Here is a 19332-nt window from a genome sequence, read left to right on the forward strand (position 1 = left end):
AAACATCACAATATGCATGTCACATCATCAACAGTACAACGTAGGCTTGGTCCCGACTCGCTGGCCTAGTACAAATACATTTTTATGTCGGTACGTTAAAATCTTCCAAAGTTTACAACAAAGGATTTGTGATTTCTTTTTTCATCTTTTAATGGCCCCATGTGTAAGGGCCTCATTCCATTCAGCTGAAAATCAGATTTAAATGCACTCATAACCATTTACTGCTGTACATTATTGGCAACCCAAGCACTTAAGAGTGCTGCTCCGGCTTTTTATTTCTGCCTCCCAGCAGGCTCTGTCATGTTCAATACATCACTGGGGAAACCCCTGTAGGATGGTACATATGTCCTAGTTCAAGGAAAGTGCTTTCTCTCTGCCAGGGGTCGCCTGTTCTAAAAGCAATGGAACACTAGACATTTGCATCGAATAATCTCCACAGAAGAGACCGACTTATCCCCACCCCCTGAAAAAAAAAAAAAAAAACTACAAAGAATTTGGTTGCACGCCTACAGAACCCGAAGAGTTCTCCTTCACTGCGGATGGCACTGGGTGTTGCATTACTCTATTTGTCAACAGAAAGAGCAGTGTTGCTTGTCACCCGGCAGATGCAGCCGGTTATTTTTCAGGTGTCAAAAGGGCAGCATGGTGTCCATTTGCCAGGCTGCAGAACAACATCCCCTCTAATTTGTTCCATCCGCATGCAGAATAAGTTTTGTTCTGTGCGCTGAGGCATGTGCAAATGTGCACCACCCATAGACACACATCCTGCCAGCTGTGGGTGCTCTGCTGATCAGCTGGGCAGCATTTGACTTGCTCCTGGATGGCCGCTCAATCTTTCAGCATACAGGGAACACCGCTGCAGAACCAACCGAAGTTAAAAAATGACCAACTTAGTTCCACAGCTATAGGATGTATGCAAAGAAATCAATCATCTCGGAGTAGATCAGTACAAGAGAGGGTCAAGACGGATCTAAGGAGAAAGTTGCACCAAATATTTTGAAGGAACTAAATTTCCTGCATACGTTTTGTTCAACCTTTAATTAAGGGCAAATTCTAGTAGGTAGCCAATTCCCAGTTGGTCTCCTGAGGCAGATACCATCCTACTGCCAACATTAGCCTTCTTCTCTCCAATGCTAGTGGCCGTGATTATCTTCCCAGGTCGCTCCTTTAGGCTTTTCCTCCAGGTCTGTACAGACCAGACGTTTTCCCAAAGACGACTGAATTGGGAAAAAACAATCATGTGGCGTGGAGAAGGAAATCCCATCACAAAATCTATTGGATTACAGCACACAGCCAGCTCCGAGGCCTGGCTAGAGTGTTCTCATGACATATGTTTGGAATCAGAAACATCTGTCACAGGAAAAGGAAAAAGTAAAAACGCTGGCAGAGGGACGTTGGCATCAATTTAGCAGCTCTAATATATTCTGCTGCTGGGTTGTTTTTCACAGCTGACTTCAGCCGCCATTTGCATATCGTAACTCTGAATTGTCACACACACCCCACCCACCTGTCACTGGCCGGGGGGAGGAAGAGGAGATGAGGAACATCAAAGTCCCGGGCTCTAAACTGCTACTCTGTCCAGTGGCGAAAAGGCTCCAGCATCAAAACCAGAACAAGGAGCAAGTGCCGCCGTACAGACGACGCGTCTCATCAGAAGCTGGCCGGGGGTTTGGTCCTTTGATCTCCGCTTCCTAGCTCCTGAGCTCAGGACCAAAGCCAAAACAACGCAGCCTGTCCACCAGCACGACGGGGCTGAGCCAACGCTCTGCCTCGTCCGTGCAGAAACCGACAGGCCGTTGAGAAGCTCTGGAGTAGGCCCCACCTCAGCAGCAGCGGGAAACGGGGATCCTGACCTTCGGATTCACCCCTCCACCCGCAAGAACAACGCCGGCCATTTTGTTTCTTTGTTTTTATTAATAACTCAGTGCAGGTTTTTTCAGAGAGCAAATGGTTTATAGACACTTTGTTTTCATTTGAGCTTCAGTACATTTAATTTTTATTCTCTCTCTTTGCCTTTTTTTCTTTCTTTCTTTTTTTATAAAAACAGTTGTAGGTATTAACAGCTGTACATATTCTGCTACATACTTTGGTGTAAAGTTGAGACAGTATGACTTAGGAAACCCTCCGCTTACTGAGCTATGCCCAGTTAACTTTTTTTTATTATTGTTTTAAAAGCACCAGCTTGCAAGCATAACCATTTTGGGACATTAGCTTGTGGTGTTATTAAAGGGGGACTTTTGCAGCCAAGTTCAAAACCCTCTAACCCTTTCCAACGCATTCCAAGTTAGTTGTGACGTGTGGCTTGTACGCTGATAAGTGACTCTACACGTGGCATTCTCTGGTTGTATGTTCATGGATTCCCAATGGATTAATTCACATAGGGATCGGAGGCCAGGTCTACACTGCAACGTTAAATCGGAAAAAGTTACGCAAATTGCATATCTTGTTCTGATTCACTTTCGAAAGAAGCTCTTTCAAAATGTAGCGCTTCTACACGGCACCAAATTTCGAAAGAAAGTGCTCTTTCGACACACCCTTTTTCCTTGTAGATTTTTTTCCCCCCCTCTGATATCCCAAAAAAGCAATGCAGTCTGGACCGAGCCTGAGAGTCAAGCTGGTTCTTTAGCATTCTCACATTATCACTAGTCATAACGATGCAGCAAACTGGAACATACCAAAACCATTCCACAGATGAACAGGCCCTAAAAGAATCCGTCACTTTCCGTTATCACACCGTGGAACAAGACAGTGAACAGAAAGAGTCCAAATGCGCAGTTGTTAAAAACAAGCAAATCTGAGTATCACAGAAATCAAAGCCACTGAAGCTGGTGCCATCTCGACACGGTCGTTTTTCTAACGTCAAAAAAATCCATTCTCTTTTTAAAGAGAGGCTTTTGTACTTAAGAGCTTTTTGTGACCACTAGTGCATAACAAATCAAAATGGAGGGGTGTGTGGAGTCCAATCTTAAAACGTGGGCCTTTGGGGAAAAAATTCCTCTGACGTTTCTTTCCACTCAACTCTTACGTCCTTCCCTACCCCAAACCAATAAGCTGGAGGGTGCTGTTGACGACTCGCAGTAAGACATGCTGCTGAATGTACATCCAAGAAGGGAAAGTTAAAGAACATCTCCAACTTCATGGTCTGTTTCTCCTTTTGTCCTCTTGCTTTCAAACAGGTAGTTTTCACCGTAACCCGACTTATTTTTGACCAGATTAAAAATCAACACATTAAAAAATAAGCCATAAAAATGCAGTATAAAAATTCTCTGCCATATGCTACAATACAGGGGTGAGCATTTCTGCTACACAAATACTTTTATTTCCCATTTATTTAACCGTTTAGTACAAAATTTTGACAGACCACCAGCCTCTGGGGGGAGGAGGGGAAAGGGGCAGATGGGTTTTGATTCGCTGGAACCAATATACCAAAAGTGACCAAGACCATAAAGCCACAGACCCCTACCAGAGACACACAAACCCTACTTGTTAGTAAACTTTAAAAAAAAAAAAAAAATTGTATTTTAAAAGGTTATCAATTCTAATTCTTTACTTTCATGTGAATACAAAATACATAATAGCAACTTATCGTTCATGGCTCCCTGAGCTGAATTTTACTACGCTTTCTTTGAAATATTATTCCTCATCGTGTATGTCCGAAGATCAAGAAGGGATTGAGCAGAAGTTTCGTAGAACATGGACTTCCTGTTTTCTTCAAACATGAGCACAAAAAAAAAAAAAAAATCCATAAAAAAAAAAGTTGATTGTTTTGCTGACGTCCCCTCAGTAGCTGAAGATCTGACCAATGTAACTTCAGTCCATACAGTGTTCAAACATTTGACTACACACGGAACAATTCACATGTACAACAGTAGGAACAACTTTCACCAGCGGACAGCTCTGCTCAAACTGGTTAGAAGCTGCAGGCCAAAGTAGCATCTCAAGTTGATACTTGGGAGGGGAGGGGGGGGAAAATTGCCACCACCAAACCCATCAGTGGAATTACAATTACAGCAGACAAAAAAAATAAAAATTAAAAAGAAAAATACACAGCTAGTGTACCAGGAGGCATAATCTTACCCTTGCCATTCTATTTACTAGTCCATTATTTACATTTTTCACAAGTCTTATGTAGAGCGCCCCAAAAAAAAAAGTCACGATAAAAAATAAGTCCTTTATAGTGCCACCAAAGCGCAGACAAAAGAACAACCACCCTAAAACCAAACCAAAACTTGTTTAGGGCTGGACTGTGTTCCATATTTGCAGACCGCCAAATAAATCCAGAGATGCCAGGGCTTAGAAATACAAACTGCTGAAACGCATCAGTCCATGTACATGTCTCTGAGTCCATGAAGATCCATGTTATGCAGCCTGGCAGGAAACACGCTCTCAATGCATGGCTGCTCTCCTTTCATTTTCCTACATCCTTCAGAAATCTGCCATTGTCTTGTCAGCCCAGAGCCGAATATTCAGAGTTGACAGCCCCCGGTCAAACCCTTGTTTAATAGATGACCTCATAGACTGTGGCCTTCTTGTCGCCAGAGCCTGTTACAATGTATTTGTCATCTGCTGAAATGTCACAGCTTAAGACAGAGGAGGATTCTTTGGACTGGAAAAAGGGGGAAGAAAAAAACAAACAAAACTCCGTTCATATGCTAGATCTCCCACTTCCAACCGCATCTGACCTAAGCAGAAAAGCGCCTTTGTGTGGAGACGGTCACTGTTCTTCCCATGCAAAACAGCGATGGATTGGAAGTTGGGATGCCCCAAAACACACTTTGCTGCCAAGTCCCTTACAGCCAGCCGTGCTCGCGTCCATTTGGAGCCAGCGGGGTCTCCTCTCACGGAGGCCACCGCTGGCAGACATCCCCACGCCGGGGTGGGACGTGGCAGCTTCTAGTGTCCGTCCCTTGCACGGCACACAAGGTATTAGCCCCTGGCTCAGAGGCCGGAGTTCTCCCCCACCCAGCTTTTTGGGCTGCCGACGTGCAGCATCCAGCTGGCTGCAGATACAAGAGGGGCAGGAGGCGGCAAGGCCCACGCCCGAACGGCTCTTACCTGGAAGATGCTGGCTCCGTAGGGCGTTCTCCAGGCGTTGAGGAGATTATCCTTCCCTGTACTCACAAACCATTTCCCTAAACACACAAAGCAAGGCGTCAGCTCCCCCGCACGGGGCAGGCCAGACACAAAAGCTGAAACTTCTTTTCACAATGGGAACATTATCCCAGGCCGGGGCGTCTCTGCGCCAAGCCTCGGCCGGCTCTGGAGGGGGCGAGGCGCAGGGACAGGGAAATCAATGCACGCTCGGGGGAAGGTGGTTCGCTGCTCCCTCCCTTTCGGAGCCGAGCAGACACCCCCCAACGATAGCCACCAGTGGAGTGGTCCGGTGTAGCCCGGCGGAGACTCGCGCTTCTGTGTGTTTGCTGTCTAGAGATGCGCCAGCGTAGGGTTAGAGAGCAGGAAAGACCTACCCCAGGTCACCACCCTCTGTATCCCCTCTCCCCACCTCCTCCAGGTCACAACTCCCTCCCGGACCCTGCCGCCCTTCCTGCACTCCTCCCTCAGGCCAGGATCCTCTCCTGCACCCAGAACCCCTCCTGGACCCCAAGCCTCTGCTCACATCATAACCCCTCCTTCACCCGAACTCCCTCTCAGACCCCCCAGCCCCTGCTGCACCCCAGTCCTCTATGCCAAGCTCCCTTCTGCACCCCTCGCCCCCTCCAGAGAAGAGCGGCCCTTGCCCACTTACCAAAATCTTGGAGTGGCCCCCATTAAAAATTATTGCCCACCCCGGGTCTAGACAGTGCTGGGTCCTGCCGTGAGGGCAGGGGACTGGACTCGATGACCTCTCGAGGTCCCTTCCAGTCCTAGTGCTCTAGGATTACCCGCTGAAGTCCATGGGGCCAGAGCTCCCAACTAACCCAGTGGTAACTTACCACAGTAGGCAAATTTCAGTGAAAGGACGCAGCTCTCGTGTAGGTGAAGCTGGTATTTGTCTGGTTTGGTGTGGTGCAACACCTCGACGTTGCTGCTCTCCATGCCCACCGCGAGCCACTCACCGGTGGGGCAGTAACCCAGCGAGAAGATCTACAGGGATATTCAAATGGTCTTAGTCGTTATAAAGTTCATCTCCTTCCAGCCATTCAGTTTCTGGATTTGCCACAGTCTGCAGCCCACCTCGCTATAGACTTCAGCTTTGCAAAGCGAAGGTACCAGACTCATAGGCCTGGAGTCCACTGAGAGGAGCCATGGTAGGGTCAGACACACGGCACCTTCTGGACCATCTTCACGTAACTCACAGTCAACCTGTGGAACTCCTTGCCAGAGGATGTTGTGAAGGCCAGGACTTTAACCGAGTTCAAAAAAGAACTAGATAAATGAATGGAGCTTAAGTCCATCAACGGCTATTAGGGAAATGGTGCCCCTAGCCTCTGTTTGTCTGAAAATGTGTGACCGGGGAGGAATCACGTGATGATTCCCTGTTGTGTTCCATCCCTCTGGGGCACCTGGCATTGGCCAATGTCAGAAGGCAGAACACTGGGCTAGATGGACCTTGGTCTGACCCCGTCTGGCCGTTATGACCCTGCCCATCCATCAGGTTATGACCATGTGGGTGTCATTAACATGACAAGGACGTAGCGGAGACAGCTCCACAGGTGCCAGCTGTGAGGTGCGACCCCGATTCACACCATTAACAGTCCCACCGCAACAGCAGGGCAACTGGGTTAGTCCCTGCAGCCTCCCCCAGATTTAAACAAGGGATTTCGGTAGCCAGGACTACTGAGAACGGCTCTACTGGGTTCCCCAAGGAGAAGCGTTTTCTTCCCGACTGAATACTACCCTGAGCGATGAGTCCTAACCGAACCGCAACAGCAATAACTGCATGCTTGGGGGCTGACAGTCACGAATCCAGCTCCAGAGCCAGGAAAGTACCATTTACATCCTTCCCCGACTGAGCCCGGATGACAGGAAGCCAGGGAGCAGTAATTGCTGAGAACTAAGCTACACACACTACTTGGTCCACTTAAACAGAAACAAAAGTATCAATGGACAATTGGCCAGGAAAGCGGGGGGTCCTCCTCTTCCGTACCCCTATGCATACTCAGAATCTTAGTACCTAGGAACTAAACACCGAGGGTCCCATTTTTTTCAACTTAAGCCTCAGGGCACTTAGGCCATCTCGTCACTGAACGGAAGAGCGACACTTCCACAATCGATCTTCCAGAGTTTGATTTAGCGAGTCTAGTTAAGACTTGCTAAATCAAACTCAGAGGACACCCCCGCCAGTGTCCGGTACTCCTGCGAGGAGTAAGTGAAGCCAATGGGAGCATTCGTTCACTGTGGGGACATGGCCAGACTTGGCTTAAGGTAAACCCACTCTACCTATGTATTCTGCATAGGTAGAGTTGTGTACCTTAAGCCAAGCTGCCGGGTCTCATGCTCCTGGCCTTGCTTACAAAATCCGACCCAAAAATCCAGAAATGACACAGGCCACTCTTTGACCAATTGCTCCCTTTCTCCTTTTTAACCGGATAATTCCACAGTAAATCAGTTGCAATAGAAAAACCGCACTTACGTTTCAGAGCCTAGAGCACTGGCTTATAAGTCACCATCTAAATCAAATTGTAGCTTGTATGGACTTTGCCAGTCAGCACCACCCTCCGCAGACCCCGGGGGTACGTGTACCTCTTGCTGAGAACCACTGGCCTATTGGGAGTGGAATACCCGCACTGGACCAGGCCGCAGAGTTTCCGCTTTAGCTCCAGCCTTCGGGTCCTGTGCTTTTGAACCAGAAGACTCGGTATTTGCTCCCACTGGCCTCCCGCAGTGGGGAACCTCAAAACAAGATACAGCGACTCCAGCTATGTAATGAACCTGGCTGGAGTTGTGGATCTTGATTCGATCTTCCCCTTTAGCGTAGGCCTGGCCTTAAGTTACAACTACTGAAGTGTTGAGTCCAACAAAACCAGGACCCACACGAACAAGCTCCAGGCGGGTTTCTTCTTTCGGATCAAGCCCTGCAGCCTGAAATGCAGCTTACTGCAGGAAACACGTTTCCAGCCAGAGTATTTAGGCACGTGGGCAGAACGCGTCTTGCTTGCATTTCCAAGGAGAAGAACACGGCCAGGAAAGCAGTACAATCAAACGGGCTTCAAGTCCCAGCTGTTCCTGGCTTGGAAGCCACCAGGATGCTGGTGTCCCAAGACCAGGCATTAATATTGTGCAAACTCCTGCCAGGCAATGCCAACGGGAGAGCAGCTGAGAATGGCTCATTCAGTGAAGCCTTCATTTTTCCTCCCTTACATGGGAACTTACAAGTTCCACTAGCAATATGGGCAGCAACATAAGCTCAGCCTCAGGTCTTTGGAGTGAGCCTCATACCACCAGGTGTGCAGGTGGAACAGGAACAGGAAATCCCAGAGGACGCTGGGGAGTCCTAACATTTACAGCAGCCGCCGACGCCCGTGTTACTCCAACGTCGCTTTGCTCACCATTAAGAGACGAGCATTTGCCAACAGCGAGGGTTGAGGTTGGGCACCCAAGAAAATGAATAGGCAGTAGGTTGAAAGGGACCAAATGAAAGTATTTCTTCACACAACACACTGCCAACCTGTGGAACTCCTTGCTAGGGGACGTCGTGAAGGCCAAAAGTACAAATGAGTTCGAAAAAGAAGTTCATGGAGGAAAGGTCCATCAATGGCTATTAGCTAAGAGGGGCAAGGAAACAACCCCAAGCTCTGGGTGTCCCTAAAACTCTTGACAGCCTAAAGCTGGGCCAGAATGAGAGGATGGATCACTCAGTAACTGCCCTGTTCTGTTCATTCCCTCTGACGCATCGGGCAGGATACTGGGCTAGATGGACCAGCGGCTTGACCCAGAGTGGCCTCATTCCTAACTATGGCAATTGGGGGGTGCCTGTTGACAAACGCTGGCCTCTCAACGGCAGCCACTGCTCATGTCGTTGACCTACTGACAAAGGGACGACCCTGGGGCTTAATTCAAACATCACTCGTCCACACGGAGAAGGGGCAACATCGTTCCACATCTGCTCACAGCCTGGAGCCACTAAGCCCCCCAGTGCCGGTGGGGTGGGCACCTTCCTGTTTAGACTTAGGAGACTATTAAGATGCACTTGCCAGATGCCACAAAGGCCCTTGAAATGTCATCCCACCTATGGAACAGAAACCAGCCACAAACGCCAGCAAAATACTGGAGATCCCAGCTCACCGACCGGAGGATACTCCGCCCGGCTCTGGCAAAGCCACCCAAAGAAACGGCCCATTCCTCGGAAGTCCCCACGCCAGCCCGGTACCAGGCAGTTTTCCCGTCTCCGAGGGCCGACCGACGCCCAGTGCTGACCTGAGAAGTGAAGTCGTGCTGTTGGAGCTGTCTTCCTTCCCTAAGGTCCCAGGAACGCACGGTGTTGTCCAGACCACCCGTCCATAATTTTGTCCCATCGTGGGAGATATCTATGCAGCTTGCCCCATCTGTGTGGCCTTGGAATTGTCTAGGAGGCAAAAATCCAACACACAAGAGGAAGGCTTTAGAATCTCTTTTTTTTTTTTGGTAAACCCACCATCACCACACATTTGTGTCTCGCAACATGGGTGTCCCTCTGAGTTACATTCAGGGATCCAAGTCTCTACAATTGGTCTGAGGTCGAGACAGTTGCTGGCACGGAAGCTGGATCCCATGTTTATATAAGGGAGATTGCTTGTGTTAGACAAATCAGTGTAACAAATTTAGTTGTACAAGTTCCAGTCTGTTCTACAGGCTGAGGACGGGTAGGGGCTTCACTGGGGGACAAAGTCGTCTTGCTTCCCCGAGTTCTTTCCACACAAAAAAGTCAACCTCCCCCAGGTCTCTGAGCAGACATTCCAGGCTCGGACAATTCCACCGGTCTGCATTCAGTTCCCATTTTGCAAGGTTTGCTTGGCAATCCTTAAACTCAACTCATTTGCTTTTTCCAACGAAAAGCCGAGAGGTGAGAACAAGAAGGCAGCTGGAGAAACAGGCCCCGTTTGAGTGCAGATCTCTAGTTGTACGTTGCCCCTGTAATCTAACAGGATTTACTTTCCCTTATCACCAGGCTGCCTGCCAGCTGTCTTCAGGAACAGCCCAAGATGGTCCAACAAACTCCTGTTCTGGTATGAAAAGCACAGCCTTCCCGTCGCCGACCTCACCGACTTTCCCCACCGACGGCCCGGCCACAGCCCGGCCCGCAGACTCACCTCACCAGCGTTTGGTTGTGCAGATCCCACACCGCAATGTTGCCGTCGCTGCAACAGGAGAAGCAGACTTTTGCATCCGGGCTGATGGCCAGGGCGTAGCACGCGGGCGCAGAGGAGGTCAGTTCAGCCTTGATCCGCGGCGTGGGCGAAGCCAGGTCCCAGATGGTCAGCGTGCTCGCTTCGCCTCCCACAATCAGCGTGCGGCCGTCCGGGAGCAGCTTGCAGGAGCGGATGTAGTTGTCTCGGTTCTAAAGGAAGACGAGATGGCACTAGACTTACGGGGAACGCCTTGTCCAACGCCTCTTGCAACAGGCCCGGGGACAGCGAGCGAAACCCTCTCTCCGTGGTCAGCACCAGAAGGCTGACTACGGTTCTGAAGCTACTCCGAACGGATCGGATTAGCAAGAGCACGTCCATGAGAAACGCACCAGCCACGGGACCATGCTGTCAGGCACTTACCAAGCAATCCAGCTGTGAAATGGGACTTTTGCTGCCCGGCTGGCTGATATCCCAGATCTTCACACAGCCCTTTCCTCCCGTGTACACGTGCCGGGTCGGGTTGCTAATGGTCACGGCACAGACCACCTCCCCGTGGCTCAGCGTGTTGATCTGGCGAGCGTGCCTGGGGATGCCGGGGCCAGCAAGCGCGTCGTGGGGGAATGGGACCGGCTGCATCTGCCCGTCTGCGCTGACGTGAAATGAGTAGGCGCTACAGGGGGAGGACGAAGGCAGAGGAGGGGTTACTCTGGGAGAGAAGCTGACACATGGCACAGAGGGACCGAGCTGAGGAAAAATCCGCAGGCGTCGGATAGCTGCTTGGCTGTCTGGGCTGCCAGCCACATGGCCCGGCAAGGCGGACAGCAGGTCAAACTCTCTTTCCCAGGGCGAGCCGAGACAACGAGCGCATCCGTCAAACACGGCTGGGATGTCGAGGGGACCAAAGAGACCAGACTAGCCGGTCCCCTCATGGCTGTGGCACGTAGGAATCTGAGACGGCCCCTGCTGCTTGCACACAGAGCCAGCCAGAAGCCCGCTTCTCTCAACGCCGTGCCCGTCTGTCCCGGGCACAAGGCAGGCAGCCTGTGGCCCAGGAAACGGGACGACAGGCACGCAGAGGAGTCAAGCGGCGTGGAAGTGGTGGCAGGGGAGGGAGCCAACGCCCGTCACACAGCAGAGGAAGGGAACGGGTGGCTTACGGTTTCCCGCCGGGAATGGACGCGAGGCTCGTGGGGAGACCAGGGCCCCTCATGGGCGGATGTGGGTCAAAGCCGACCTGTGGAAAGAGACACAAAACGCCCTCAGACACCGGCCGCCGAACGAAAACACCCCACGTCGCGCAGCCTGACGCGCACGCCAGCTTCCATCCAGCGCTGGAGCACGTGGGGAAACGGGGGAGCGTGGGTTTGCAGGTTACATCTTTCCTCATGCCCCTCGGCGAGGCAATTACCGAGAATAATTCCACAGTGATTGGTGCTTGGCTCTAGAAATCCAGTGGGAACAGGGGCTCTAACGTCCTCCGGCAAGGAACCCCACGGCCACAGCCATACTCTGCCAACCCCCCTACCGGAGAACATGCTCCGGGCTGGTTCAAACTGGGGTGCGGCACCATGAGAACGGACCCTCCTAGCACCATCTGAAACCTCAGAACGGGGCCTGTGCTTGAAGCATTGAGGCACCCCTGCGAGCAGACCCCAGGGCCGGTTGGGGGTGCCAGGCGCCAGTCAGCGGAGGCTGGTCTCTCGGCCCCCGGCAGGCCTGGTGAGCCACGAGGCACAGAAGCCAGCCTGTTATCCAAACGCCCAGCAGAGGAGCAGCAGCCAAGCCAGCGGTGGGCCAGGCCAGCAACTGGCTTTGCAGCTGAGTGTCACCCGGCCTACTGCACCCGCCTCACCTACTCCTGAGAGGGTGACCAGGCGGGAGCCCAGCGCCCCGGCAGCCGGCGGGTGCCCTCCCCATGGCCTGAGCTAGGAAAGCAGCACCCAGCCTGACTCCCGGCCCCGCCGCGCTGCCCCCTGCCCCCAGCGCCACCCAACTCCCAGCCCCGCCCCCCCCAGCGCCACCCGACTCCCAGCCCTACTCCCAGTGCCCCCCCCCACCCTCAGCCCCGCCGCTTCCCCGCCTCCAGCGCCACCCAACTCCCAGCCCCGCCCCCCCCAGCGCCACCCGACTCCCAGCCCTACTCCCAGTGCCCCCCCCACCCTCAGCCCCGCCGCTTCCCCGCCTCCAGCGCCACCCAACTCCCAGCCCCGCCCCCCCAGCGCCACGCGACTCCCACCCCCAGCACCACCTGACTCCCACCCCTGCCACGCCCCCCCCCCCAACCCCCAGCCCCACCGCGCTCCCCCGCCCCCAGGGCGACCAAAGGAGCTAAAAGTTCTACGTACAGCTCCAAAGCTCACCATTGGCGATCGGCCGTAGGCGGCGGCGGCGGCGGCAGCGGCGCTCATCTGGGGCGGGAGGTTGTGGAGCCCCGCGTAGGCGCCCGGGCTGGTCAGGGAGCCGTTCATTTCGTGGTGTCCCATCATGGCGAAGGGAGCCGCGTAGGAGCCAGCCAGGGAGATGGGGTTCCTCAGAGCCGAGGCTGGAGAGGGGGAAACTGGTCAGCACGAGCCTCCCACCGGATCCCTGGGGAAGTTCTAGCCTGTGCGGCTAAATCCGCAACGGAGCCGGGGGCCGCTCCGACGGGGTGAACGAGACGTTTGAGAGGAGCGAAGCCCGGGAAGGGCTCTGCCATGCTGGGCTCCAACATCCCCCGCACAGCGCGGGGGGGTGGCTGCGCTGCTCTCCACGTTCGGTCAATCGTCGCGGAGCGGATCTGGCTGGCTTCAGGGGGACCCGCAGCAGGTCGGACTTTGGTCCGCTCCTCCCCACTCCCTCGGCTTGCAGGGAGGAGCGGGTCCCTGCCGTATCCTTCCTCCTGGCTCTCTGGAGACGGGGGCGGCCCGGCTGGAGCCCCCCTCTCCGACACCAGATGCAGGAAGAGCGCAGGTTACACTGCCGTCTCCGAGGGCGCCGCGCCCAGCTCCCCAAAGGCGGCCTTGCGGGTGGCAGCTCCGCCTCTCTGCCCAGACCCATCGACCCCCCTGGCCTTTAGCGGGTAGACGCCCCAGTCAGAATCAGGGCCGCGTCCCGCTACTGATTAGAGCGAACCCTGGCCGCTCCTCCCACGCGCTCACCCTTCGGAGAGCACCTACCCAAAGGGTCCATGCCCGCGGGTTTGCCCGGCATAGGCCGAAGGCCCGGCGTGGTACTCGTCCCGGGAGTTGGGGCTTCGTTCCTCGGCGTAGGAGTGTTGGACTTGAGCCCGGGCGTGGACGATTTGTCGTTCTGGTCAGAGAGAAGAACGTCCAAGAAGGGACGGGATTAGCTCAGCGGCTCGTGTGAGGAGACCCCTTCTCCTTTCCTGCCACCAGCCCGGCTGGGCTGAGGAGCAGCCCAACAGCCTCGCCCTTGCCGGGATGCCGGCTTTCCTGGCTTGAGCTCACAGAGGTCACGGCCCAGTGAGGACGAGGCAGGGCGTTGGGGTCGCGTGAGTTCGCCGGGTCACGGTTGAGGCCGGTCTCGCGGAAGGAGGACACACGGCTTTGTCCTCACTGGGGTTTCTCCGCAAGCCTGCGAGCGCGAGTGAAGGAGGCATCTTTCCCTCAGGAAGGGACCAGCTCTGTACCCCACAGCCCCCGACTAACCCCAGAGGTGGGATCAGCCCCAGCCCTCCCTCCAGGGCCTAACTCAGCCTACGTGGTGCCAATCCACCTACATGGCCCAGGTCTTTAGTCTTCGAGGAAGGCGTACTGCTGGACGAGGCGACCGAGGCGGGGCTGTTGGGAGCATCCTTCTTCAGCCCGCGGGTTTTGTCTAGCCCGTTCTCAGGAGGCGAGTGGGCCGGGCTGACCCGGGGCGTAGCTGGATCCTTAAAGACAGGACGGCAGTTAGCACCCACCTCAAGCCAAGGCCTACCTACTGGGGGTCTCTGCCACAGGCACATTGAAAACTGACTGACCAGCACCTCATCAGGTCTGACCCGGGAGAGGCCCAGGGAAGGAAAGGCCTGGATCCTAGACAGCCCATTCCAGTTTGGGAATGGGTCTGCTCCCGCCCCCTCCCTGAGCTATCCCTGGCCTCTGGGGACACCATACTTGGGTCTCAAGATGGCTACTCTTGGAAAGAAAAAGGAGACAAAGAAAGGCCAGGCCTCCAGGCACCGGGCCGTGCTTGGTGATGGAAACATAGGGCCTGCGCACCAGGTCTAGGGCCTCAGTCCCGCCCCCCCCCCCCCCCACCATGTCAACACAAAGCAAGAGCGAAAGCCTTGTCCCGGCAAAACGACGCCCACCCTCACCTCATTGGAGACGTCGACCACCAGGTCATCGCTCTTGTCACCATCGCTGTCCTGAAACACACAGCACGTCACGCTATCGCGAGAGGAGCCGACCCCAAAGAGGGCAGTTCTCCAAGCACCAAGGGGATTTGGGAGCCTGGGAGCTCATGCCAAGCCAACCAGACTTGGACGCTTTGGAACAGGATAGCCAAGGCGGCGATGAAGAAGCCTCAACTGGAACGACCTCTCTTATGTACAACAAGAGCGGTGTCAGACCCGCAGGCGTGAAAGGGAGGTCAAGAAAGCCCCTGAGACTTACGTAGCGGCTCATGCTGTCCTTCTCCTCCGCTTTCCGTTTCTTGGCCTCGATGCTGTAGTCTGTGGAGCTCCTGTGTTTCTCACTAGCTCTCAGGCTCTCTGATGGGGAGACAGAATTATTCTGGAATCACAGGGGGGAAGAAAAAAAAAAAACAAGGCGGCGTTCAGCTCGACACGAAATGGGGCGTTCACTTTTCAGACACGGCTTGAAGCGATTTCAGAAGCGGCAGCTTTTCAAACCCCAGCCCAAGCGGTCGCGGCGCTCTGGCACGCAGACCCCGTGGCCTTTTCAGAACAAAGGAACAAACCCATAAAAATGCCGTTTTCATGCTCTTCTGAGCGCCCTGCAAAACGCAAGCGGCTGAGCGTGGCCAGGAGAAGGGAGCCAAGCTTTACTAACAGCCAGTGGGTTTTCCTACAATCCCACAGACGGGTGGTGAGTGTCTAATTGAAGGGGTCATGACTACCAGGCCCAGGGGAGTGGCCTGTTCCCCTTTCCAGCAGGCGGGTTTGCTCCTGCCCTCACTACGGCTTTTGTAAGGCCCGACAGGCGGAACCGAACTTGGGAACTCTTGAGCTGAGTGCAGGAGCCTCTACAGCTTGAGCTAAAAGCCAGCTGGAACCACTTCCCCTGGGCAGGCTCTGAACCTCACGGAACCCCTTGGACACGACCAGGGCTTTCGGAGGGGCACACGGCTCTGGCGTAGCATGCCGAACCTTGAGCGCACTGGAAATTGTTTGTGGGAGAATGTGAACATTGGATTTAAAATGTACAAAGAAAAACGGCAGTCGTACTGATCCAAGGCAGCTCTTGCAGAGGGTTGCAGGAAAAGTGAGTAAAATAAATAAATATACATTTAAAAAAAAAAAAAAACCTAGCCAGTGCTAAAGAAAACATTTCCTCCAACACCGAAGTACAGGTGAAACCTCTCTACTCCGGCACCTTGGGGACCTGACTAGTTCCGAACCAGAGAATTTTCCAGACCATTGGAGGTCAATGTTATCTGGCAGCATCACCAACACTTCCCCTGCTTGCTGGGCTTTTAGAAGACTTTTAGAGGTAAATTAGAGCTAAACAGCAGCACAGAACCCTGAGAGCAGGGCTGGAGGCTGGAAACACTTTATGGGACTGTAGGAAATTTGGCCACACCCATGAAAAGTGGACATCCGGCTAACGGAAATCCTGCTGAACCACGGAGGTTTGCAGACCAGAGAGTTCTGGACTAGAGAGGTTCGGCCTGTACACGAGCAGCTTTCCTCTAGCTAGCAGCTCCCCATCCCCCGAAGTCCAGACTCAAGGTGTACGAGGTTCATGATGCGCTAAGTACTCCCGATGAAGTTATGCGTTCTGAGAGAAAGTCCGGCTCCCAGGAAGTCAAGAGCAGAATTCTCGTTGACTTCAGTGGAGCTAAGATTGCAGGTGCTGTGTTTATCAGAAAGCACACTGCGAAGGGCCAACAGGCTGCACCGGCACCACGTTACATCAGTTGCCACTGGACCATGTTGGCAACGGGTCTCCGCCAAGCCACGAAACACTCAGAGGAGATTTTTTAACGTAAACGTGAACAGCAATACGTTCACGTACGTCGGTGGGCTTGGGTTTGTTTTTGCTCGAAGCAGCCCACGGCAGAAAGCAATCATCATGTTTGCTCCTCCGATGAGGCCCTTGGCTTGCCAAGTCTCAGCTAAGAGCAAAAATGGCCGCGCAACGCGGACTTCAGAGAGTGAAATTTAGCCTGGAAAAAACACCCCAGCGCCTCAGCCTTCCCTGCAGCAAATTGGTGATGGTCTCATACAGACACAATTCAATTAGTTTCTACAAGCTGCAGCAGAAATTACCAGCATTTCATTTCCTCCAAGAGAGCCCTGCCACCCCATGCTACACAGAAATGTGTTTAAGCGCCTCGGCTTCCTTTTCTTTCGCCTCTGAAAAGGAGAACTGAAGCAGTTCGTGTTTCTCCTCAGTACCCAATAAGCGGCTTTGGAGAACACCAGAGCCTTTCTTCTCAGGCAGCCATGCTGAAAAAGCTCGCAGCTACCAGAGAATCATGTCAAGCATTTAGAGGCATCGATCCATTCAGCTGTTTGTTGGCGCGCAGCCGAGAAACTAAATATTTTTTTAATGCTTGGGCTAGGAAATATGAATGAATCTAGAATTGCTTATAGCTCACATGCATCCCCCTCTGGGAAGTTTTTCCAAGTCTCTCCCCCCCCCCCTCAAAAAAAGGCCCCCAAACATTTGTATCTTTTGTGCAAAACGCTCCCTTACCGCTCCCTACAACCTTAACAAGCAGCTTAACGAGGGCCAATCCCTCCTTTCAGCCCCCCCTTAAATAGCACTTTTATTTCCATCTGCCTTGGACTCTCAAAGGGCCCATCTGTGGTCCCTGCACTGTGAAAGTCGGCTATGCACGGATGACAGGAAATCCGCGCAAAGTGAAGACTCCACTGTTTTTTGTCCTGCCAGCTTCTCTCTTTCAACGGAAAGCGTTGTGTACCTTGGGACACAGCCCAAAGCAAGGGGGCGGGTGGGCGGGCGGGCAGGGGGAGAGTCAAAGTGGACCAAAGTAGGGAAGGAGGAGGGCCGACTGGTTCTTTAACCAAAGACTAAATACATTTCATAAAGAAAAAAAAAAAAAAAAAAAAAAAGTGAGGCAGGTTTGTGTTCATTTCTGTCTAGGCGGCAGAAAAAGGGGGAGAGGGAGCGAGCCCAGAATGTCCTATAAGACGCAAGCACGCCAAAACAAGAATTAAAAAAGCAGCTAGGAGGTGACAACTGCCTGCAAGCATTGCTATTTAGATGGTTAGTTAACTGCTTGACCTTCCAAGTCCTACTTAACACAATGTAATAGCCAAAGCCATCCCCACAGATTAGATGACCCAAGATAATAGAACAGCGATCAGGAATAAAATAGCTTTCCTAATCGCTGGAGGAGTTTTATCCCTACAGACTTGACTGCACTCATTCACAAAGCTTAGTCAATTGAAACAGAATCTTAAAGCTGCGCAGCAATCAGAAAGTTTTAAACCAAATCTCATAACTGGCCTACAGATGCGCATTCGCTCCATGTTTACTTCAGCTGAACTGAAGCGGAACAGAGTCAAAGAGAAAGAAAAAAAAAAAAAGCTATTTTAGTTTGCACCACCCACATATTTTGCTTTGTTTGGTTACAACTGAGATCACTTGAGAACCTAAACCCGGAAGTCTGCTTTTCAAAACAAGAGAAATAAAAAAAAAAAAAAAAAACGAAACGAAAGAAAAAAAAAAGAAAAGGAACATAACAGAACTTACTGCATTTGAGTCTCGCTCTGTTAGGAATGAGGCCCGCGTCGGAGGCAAGGTCCCAGCCAAGACAAAGAGAAGACAGAAAAATAAAACAAGTTCATGTAAGTCTTCAACAGAAAATAAACCTAGCCGCTTCTCATCACAGACTGACTTCGGGCTTCATTCAGGCAAAGCATTTCTGGCTCTGTTCATTTGAAATTAGGTTCCCTTACCCAAACAGCCCTCTCTCCCTCCCCCACACTTTCTGTCTAAGCAAATTATATGGCCAAAAAATAAACAGGGTTGAAGGGGAAATGCACTGAACTACAAAGAGAAATGGCAGGAACTAAACTATTTACATATGTTCAGTCATAAATCCCCAAGGAGAATGTACTGAACAGCCAGACTCATCCTCTCTGAAGGAGGATAGAGAAAAGTGCAGCCACTTTAAAGGGTTGTGGTCAGTGGTTTAGTCATTAATATCTATATAAATAGCCCCATTCTCCACTTACATTGCCTGACAATTTAAACTCATGTAGAAAAAATGAATGTAATTTGATGCGGCCTTTCAAGAATTTGTTTTTCCCCCTGAAGGCTGTCACAGGGAAAAAATGCCCAGGGCTTCAGAGGTTAGTAGCAGCACGCAGTAAGTACCCTAGAGCTGTTGCCATGAGGGGAAGAGACCAGCGAGCCAAATATTGCAATGGGGACAGAGAAGCGTGGAACCCCTCCAACCCTGTCCTGGTTTGCAATCGACTAGATGCCACCATTTTTTGTTCTACAAAGACTCACTTCTCTCTAGCGATTTAAAAAAATGACTTGGGCCCGGAACACTGTTTATTTCCAGACAAGTGCGAGTTTCCAAGCTGATTTCTTGCAATTACAGACACTGTGCGGTTTCGTATGACTCATTAAGCCCTGGCAGCCATTTGTAAGGCATAATTCTTGCTGGGCCCATTTCCCGATATAAACCTCGTTCGAGTGTTTCCTCATGGCCACCTCAATGCCTCTGTAAAGATCTCGCAAGGGCACTTGCAAAGCATCTGAGTGCATTAGGGATGCCAATGTGTAGTCGTTTAAACAACTAATTGATATGCCTAGGCTTATCGGTTAATCCTAACGACTACACACACACACCCCCCACCTTAGGCAGCACGGGCGAGGGGAGACGGCAGCCTGTGCCCATGGGGAGCCGGCTTTTG

At 52.3% G+C, this 19332-nt stretch overlaps 1 protein-coding gene across 10 annotated transcripts in view; it reads right to left on the reverse strand.

The window, feature by feature from the left end:
* Positions 1 to 1894: 1894 nt before the first annotated feature.
* Positions 1895 to 19332, reverse strand: part of TLE3 (TLE family member 3, transcriptional corepressor) — a 50024-nt gene continuing 32586 nt past the window's right edge. For 4 of the 10 annotated variants that reach the window (XM_075896817.2, XM_075896816.2, XM_075896814.2 and 1 more), the window contains exons 8-20: positions 18158 to 18174; positions 14867 to 14986; positions 14569 to 14619; positions 13987 to 14139; positions 13424 to 13556; positions 12614 to 12810; positions 11426 to 11502; positions 10689 to 10938; positions 10230 to 10477; positions 9358 to 9505; positions 5934 to 6084; positions 5056 to 5132; positions 1895 to 4606 (exon numbers count right to left, since the gene is read on the reverse strand). In XM_075896817.2, the coding sequence (XP_075752932.1) occupies positions 4499 to 4606; positions 5056 to 5132; positions 5934 to 6084; positions 9358 to 9505; positions 10230 to 10477; positions 10689 to 10938; positions 11426 to 11502; positions 12614 to 12810; positions 13424 to 13556; positions 13987 to 14139; positions 14569 to 14619; positions 14867 to 14986; positions 18158 to 18174 (1730 nt within the window). In that variant the 3' untranslated portion in view covers positions 1895 to 4498. The remainder of the gene's footprint in view (positions 4607 to 5055; positions 5133 to 5933; positions 6085 to 9357; positions 9506 to 10229; positions 10478 to 10688; positions 10939 to 11425; positions 11503 to 12613; positions 12811 to 13423; positions 13557 to 13986; positions 14140 to 14568; positions 14620 to 14866; positions 14987 to 18157; positions 18175 to 19332) is intronic. The other 6 variants (XM_075896820.2, XM_075896819.2, XM_075896815.2 and 3 more) reach the window with 3 other exon arrangements.

Source organism: Pelodiscus sinensis, chromosome 14 (assembly GCF_052426305.1).
Source record: "Pelodiscus sinensis isolate ZL-2025 chromosome 14, ASM5242630v1, whole genome shotgun sequence".
In the NCBI taxonomy this organism is placed as follows: domain Eukaryota; kingdom Metazoa; phylum Chordata; order Testudines; family Trionychidae; genus Pelodiscus; species Pelodiscus sinensis.